The sequence below is a fragment of the Silene latifolia genome, chromosome X, assembly GCF_048544455.1.
Source record: "Silene latifolia isolate original U9 population chromosome X, ASM4854445v1, whole genome shotgun sequence".
Classification (NCBI taxonomy): Eukaryota; Viridiplantae; Streptophyta; class Magnoliopsida; order Caryophyllales; family Caryophyllaceae; genus Silene; species Silene latifolia.
The window spans coordinates 18,897,576-18,904,977 of record NC_133537.1 but is presented as its reverse complement, the minus strand read 5'-3'; the positions used below and the strand labels follow the sequence as shown (position 1 = coordinate 18,904,977).

At 40.3% G+C, this 7,402-nt stretch overlaps 1 protein-coding gene across 1 annotated transcript; it reads left to right on the top strand.

The window, feature by feature from the left end:
* The first annotated feature begins 4,486 nt into the window (after positions 1–4,486).
* Positions 4,487–6,679, top strand: LOC141623084 (SCARECROW-LIKE protein 7-like). The gene has a single exon (XM_074439132.1). The coding sequence runs from the start codon at positions 4,696–4,698 to the stop codon at positions 6,433–6,435; it is 1,740 nt and encodes a 579-aa protein (XP_074295233.1). The 5' UTR covers positions 4,487–4,695; the 3' UTR covers positions 6,436–6,679.
* The last annotated feature ends 723 nt before the right edge of the window (positions 6,680–7,402 follow it).

Genomic DNA, 7,402 nt, shown 5'->3' with positions numbered 1-7,402 from the left:
CAACTTGACGTCTTATGCTTGATATTTGGATTAATAAACCGACTTAGAAAGCTCACATGTTAGGTTAACACTTTTGGATGTGCATTCATGCATTTACACCGTTTTATCAACTCTTGCACTTAAACAACCACGATCGATCAGTAGAGGCCGCTAACGCGGGCGGGATTGGGTGTCCGATTAAAGGGCTTCCCAATACGTACCCTCACCCCTTACTCAGAACCTTTGGATAGTGGATGGCCTTATCCAAGGCGTACGAGAGTCATTTTAGGCATAAAATGCTAAAAGGGGGACGAGTCCTTATCTTTAGTACCTATATCAAACACTGCTTTGTGCTTCGTTTGACCGAGGTATAAAGTGGATTTCGAACGGGTTCCAGGCATCCCATAATTTCTTGGTGGGGACTCCAAACATCTCTAATCGTTTCGAGACCTTTGCCGAGACGAAATCGGCCGATCTAAAACGATCCGGTCGAAAGCATTTCAACGCCACCGAGCGTGGCTTTCTAGACCGCTGTATGTCCACAGATTGGCTTGGCGTGCAGGTGGCCCGTGACCGCAGATCGGTAGGTGGCCCAAATCCACAGACCGGCTTGTGGCCCATGTCCACAATACTCTTACTCAGTCGGGCAAGAATAAGAACGAGGTCAAAAGTTACGGATTTGAGTAACGGTTCATGCAAAACAACAATGCGTGTCGATTCCAAAATAAATTCGGAAATCGTCACAGATTATTACATTCATTCACGACATATTACCACTATACTAATGCAATGTATCGATCTAACAAACATATCACTTCGTTCAACACATCTTACTTCATTCTATGACAAGCACTATGCAACCAATTGACTACCCTATTAGCTTTCTCATGCATACATTCAACACATTTCTTTACCTCTAATCATGCATTTGCAATTTTAACAATACAACTTTTAGTCATATCACTCTAAGCATTTATCTAACATTTAACCATCCTTTATCATCCAAGCTTACTAACAATTTAACTATGTCACAATAAATTATCAACTCGACCACTCAACTTAATTATGCCATATCACGGAAGCATTCAACCATTCATTCATCACACTTACCAAATACTACTCTGACGAATGTTACAACTAATTCAAAACTTACTACTTACTACTATCACCACACACCAAAACTCACAATTCTTTTATATCAATCCGCATAGAATGATTTGGAAAACATTACCATCACTACATCATACGCACTGTCACGTATTATAAACGTTTCACAACTTCTACTACTTTCACACATACTTCCATTCAACCTCAGACTTTCACTGCTTCTCATCACAATCACACATGCTAGCTTCAATAGAGACTTCATCACAAACATTTATAACATAACAATTATACATACTAGGCACATAGTTCCCGACTTGATATCCCATAACCAGTGACTGGCTTAAGCATAATGGGGCCATGATTTTGAAATGAGGGCGCCTACTCACCCAAAATCTAGCATCAGCTGGGGCTCTCAAAATACATACACCAGGTTCAGTTTATTAGACTCACTACGTTCATTAGGTTCATTTATTACAGGTTCCAAAATCGTCGCTCTGATACTACTTTGTAACACCCCCCATATACTCAGGAGCCTTAACAAGACCTTCCCTAGCATATAAGGGCGTCACCATCTCGGTTGCCCGAGGACAGTAATAATCAAATGTCGATAAAAGAACAATTAAGTTATATTACAAGTGATTAACAAAACTAACGATATAAAGATACAACTCAAAACCACTATCAACTATGTGAACTACTACTGTCATGACTCGTGATGTACTCATCCCTCCAAGCACCAAGCTATCATCCAGATCACAACCTGTTAAGACTAATTGCTCACCATAAGGGATCACGAAAGACACAACATAAACAAACAACAAGACAAACCACACATGGTCAGTAACTGAGGAAACCGACACACAACCATAGACACAACACAAGCACACCGATACATACACACACACACACACACACCACATCTCCTCCAATCAATCACCATCACCGACTGTCCACTGGACCAGCCCTGCCAGTGGGGGACCGCAGTCGTTCCCACCTAAGCCCCGCTCATCAAATCGAGCGATAAACCCATGTCCATTAATGTGCACATCCCCTCCTGTGGCGGGTTCCACGGAGGGCGAACAACGGGCGTGAAGCCACTCCCGCAAGTGACTCCACTCGGCCGAGGACGCACCTCGAGAACCATAGACAAACAATCACAATTAGCTGCACCACAACAACGATAAACGAAACAACACAACACTAACCAATTATCATAATCAATCAACCACACCGACACTACAACAACAAAACCACATCAAAAGACACTCTAGACGACCAACAGTACTAAGTAGGCGAACCTACCTTTAGCCAACCGCATCGATTCCACGTCCGACCATATGAGATCAATCAACCACGTAACACACCTATACAAACAGTACAATCATATATCACTTCCACTACAAACCTAACTGGAAACAACAACGACAATGATGATGACGATGACATACCTACGCATAGCAACCCGGCGTCAAGACCGCTACCCGACTCAAGCAACCCATCCCCATGGCATAAGCATCCTCAAGGACCTCAAAGGAAGGAACTATGGTGAAGGGAAGAAGAAGAGACGACATCTAGGTTTAGGGAAGAGAGGCGGAAATGATTTGCGGTTTCACAAAACATGATTTATAATTTCCCGCTGCAAACCCGTTACTCGATCGAGTAACTAACTTACTCGATCGAGTGACCCCAACTCGATCGAGCTCCCAAGTTACTCGATCGAGTGACCTCAGCTAGATCGAGTCCCACACAAACCAACACTCACATCGTGACAAGGCATCGTCCGTAAGTTCTCCCAAGGTCAGAATCAGTGTCTAAGGTTAGTCAACGTCGATCAACGGGTCCCTAAAAGGACGGGTATTACATAAACTACAGCAAACTAAATTAAATGAAATTACACCGAACTAAGTAAAGCTAAATAGAACTAACATAAGGTAAAATTAAGTCTACAGAAGGGAGTGGGTAAAATGGAGGAAAATAACTATATAATGGGGTTTTTCCTTATCCCCTTACTAGAGATATTGATGCTCATATGACCCATGATCTCAATCTTTTGGTTAGAGATTTCATAACCCCTTATAAGTAATAGGATGTCTGTAAGTTATCTTATATAGTGAATAATGATATTGTTAACTAGATAATTAATATTCCCTTGCCGCACAATGATATTCCAGATACCCTCCTTTGGGGATTGTCTGTCGTTGGAAATTTCTCAACCAAAACAGCGATATGGTTAGCAAAAAGCTTGTTCGATCAAGATATTGACAAATATGAATTTTACTGGGTTTGAAAACTAAATGTTCCTCCAAAATTGAATTTTTCTTTTTGGAAAACTTGTGTTGATGACCTCCTACGAAAACTAGCCTTCTAAGAAATCATAATTGTCCCACCTCAATGTGTTTTGTGCAATCATCCCATTAAAGATAAAGATAATTTCTTTTCCAAGTGTTGCTTGGTTAGTTCTATTATCCAAGACATGAATATTATTAGCTTTAACAATTTTTTGGCAATATATGATAATATGGCAAGTCAAAGTTTTTTAGCGAAACTTAATCATCTTAAAAACATAATTCTAAAAGCTGAATTCATTAAGATTGTATTTATTTGGTGGAATGTATGGTTCCATAAAAATGACATTATTTTTATGTTCATCTCAGTATCAACAAACTTATTCAATTATGTAATAATAACATATTAAAATTTGGAATGAGAATAGACACAAGGATCTCAAAATCCCGATAAAGACGTGTCAGTTAGAAACACTAATAAGGAAGAAGTTTGGTGGGAGAAACATAGAAATGGGTTTCTAAAGCTAATTTTTGACGGATCAAAAATAGATGAGAATAAAGCTGCTTGAGGATATTCAATAAGAAGTCATAATGGTAAAGTCGTTTTGTTAGGAGCAAAAAAGTGCGGGTCTAACCGTATTCTTGTTGTGGAACATCTCGCTTTAAAAGAAGACATTTTAGCAGCTAAATATTTAGGGATCTCAAAGTTAATTGTGGAAGTTAATAATTTATGTGTATCAACTCAATCCGCGGCACTTGACAAATTCCTTAAGAAAATTCTAATATTATCAAAAATGTAAAATTAGATCTTAATTTTTTCGATGAATTAATAATTAAACATTATTTTCGTGAAACTAACAAAATTGTTGACTTTATTGCTTCTATTGAACATTCGTGTCCAACCCTTTTGTGGTGATTTGAAAACCGGTGGTTTCAACTTAACTCTCTCATTCGAAAGGATGAGATAAGTTAATCTTACATTAATCTAATTTTCATACCTTATAAAAAAAAAAATCAATAGTGTAGTGAGAGAGGCCCACTGACATCTCGATTTGGGCGTAATTAATCAGTGATTTTGTCCTTTATTACTCCTCTAATAAATAATCCCAAAAAACAAAGATACACACTCTCCTCCCTACTCTCACTCCTCTCAAAATCTCTCTCCCCTACCTTTGAATAATTCATTAATCTCTCTCTCTTTCAAAACCCTCTCTCTTCTCCCCACCTCCTCCCTACTACCCTACCCTCTCTGTCTCATCCTTCGTCGTCTTTACCCTCTATCTCTAATGTCCTAAACACCTTCCTCCCTCTCTTTCTCTCTCAAATGGCTTATATGTGCGCTCCTTCTGATAGCGGTAATCTCATGGCTATCGCCCAACAAGTCATCAACCAACAACAACAGCAGCAGCAGCAACAACAACACCACCACAACCACCCTCCTGGCCCACTCCACACTCATCCTCCGCCGCCTCAATTTAATCCCTTTTGTTTACCCCCGTGGGCCCCTTCCATCTCCCCCAGCCCTCCTCTCTCCATAGCTACTTCCACCCCTGTCTTCGACGCCGACGATCACGGCTTCCACTTCTCTCAATTTGTAGATTTCTGCAGTGCCGCTGGTGCTGCCCCCGCTACTGAGTTCGACTCCGACGAGTGGATGGAGGGTTTGATTGGACCTGCTTCTCTTCCTATCATCCAATCCTCTTCTGACACCTGGCATCACGCTCCTGCTGACTTCACCACCCTTGACCCCTTCTCCATCGCCACCTGCCCCCCTTCCACTACCGCCGATATCTCTCGCGCCATCTTCTCCCACAATAATAATAATAATAATAATAATACGACCGTTGCTGATTGGGCCCACTCTTCTCCAAAGCCCAGCCCAATACCAACTCCAAACGAAGTCGTTTTAGAACACGACCAAGACGACGTCCTTCCAGACCAAGACACCACCTCATGGCCGCCGCTATTCACCGCTTTACTCGACTGCGCAAAACTCACCGAAACAGAACCCAAACTCGCTCTCAGATCACTCGCTCGACTCAGAGACTCGGTTTCCCAACACGGCGATCCGACTCAGCGAGTCACTCACTACTTCTCCGAAGCGCTCTACTCCCGACTCTCCTCAACTGAGTTCGACACCGAAACGACGACGTCTGAGGAGTTTACGCTCTCATACAAAGCATTAAACGACGCGTGTCCCTACTCCAAGTTTGCTCACTTGACAGCAAACCAAGCAATCCTCGAAGCAACGGATAACTCGACCCGTATCCATATTATCGATTTCGGTATAGTTCAAGGAGTCCAATGGGCCGCCTTGTTACAAGCTCTAGCAACCCGGCCTAATGGAAAACCCGATAGTATTCGGATCTCCGGTATTCCCGCCCCGGGTCTCGGCCCAACACCCGCTCAACTCCTCCTAGCAACAGGTAACCGTCTTCGAGACTTCGCAAAAGTTCTAGATCTCAATTTCGAGTTCGACCCGATTCTCACACCCGTTACCGAGCTAAACGGGTCGTGTTTCCGGGTCGACCCGGATGAGGTACTAGCCGTTAACTTTATGCTCCAGCTGTTTAATTTATTAGACGAAAGTGCAAAACCTGTGATGGCGGCGCTAAAGTTGGCTAAATCATTAAACCCTGATATACTCACATTAGGTGAGTACGAGGTCGGGTTAAATCGGGTCGGGTTTTTACCTCGGTTTAAAACCGCTCTTAAATATTACTCAGCTGTTTTCGATTCGCTTGAGCCAAACATGGACCGGGACTCATCCGACCGGAGTGAAATAGAACGGTTTATTTACGGGCGGAGGATTATGGGGTGTGTTGGACCAGAATTACCGGGAACCGAAAGAGAAAGGATGGCAAGTAAAGAAGAGTGGAAAGGATTAATGGAAAATGCCGGTTTCGAGCCGGTAGCCTTTAGTCATTACGCAAATAGTCAAGCTAAGTTATTATTGTGGAATTATAATTATAGTTCGTCGTATAAATTAGACGATTCGTCACCCGGGTTTCTATCATTAGCTTGGGGTGATGTTCCTCTGCTTACGGTTTCGTCTTGGCATTAATTAGGGTGGTATCAGTGTTAATCTTGTGTAATTTTGCTTGGAAATTAGTAGTTTTTAATGTCTTTGTAGTAGTGGTAAACTGGTAATGTAATTGAAGTTATTGTTATTGCTTAGACAGGTTTTTCTTCTTCTTATTATGTTTAATCTATTGGGCTAGGAATGAAGTTATGTTGATTATAATACCAATTGTAAAAAGTATATTTTGGAAGTGATATTGATTTTTGCAAGTGTTAATGCTTGGTTACTTCATGTCTTTATGTTTTTTATTTATCAATTGGGATTGTGAGCTGCTCTTGTGAGGATGATCTCATCAAATTTTGATTGTGCTTTCTTCAAATGGATGGAGTGTTGCCTTGTCATAGTTGTCACTCATTTGTGTACATGTAGTGTTGTTGATGTTGTAATTGTTTCTTTATAATTGTTGCACTTTATATGGCCACATTTATATAAAATAAAAGAGTTTTTTGTCAAAAACTACCTAATATTTACCTCATTTTCATAAATACTACCTAAAGTTTTTAATTTTGCGAGAAACTACCTAATATTTTTTTACTTTTGTTGAAAACTACCAAATTGAAATTAATGAGCAAATTCGACAATTTTTTTCCAAATTAACTAAAATTAGGACAAATAAGTCAAAATGTCAATCGAATTAATCATAATTTTGTCCAAATTAGCCACAATCTCGGCCAAACTAGTCAAAATTGTAGTAAAACAAATTGAAATAAACGTGTTAGTAGCTAATCAAAACAGTTGCCGGTGGTTAAGTATAGTAAATAATTTATGTTCAATGCTAAAAATAATGTTTTCGAGTTAGAATTTTGTCTAATTTGATCGGATTTTTCAATTTGGTAGTGTCCGACAAAAGTCAAGAAAATTTAGGTAGTTTCTCGCAAAATTAAAAACTTTAGGTAGTATTTATGAAAATGAGGTGAATATTAGGTAGTTTTTGACAAAAAAACTCCAA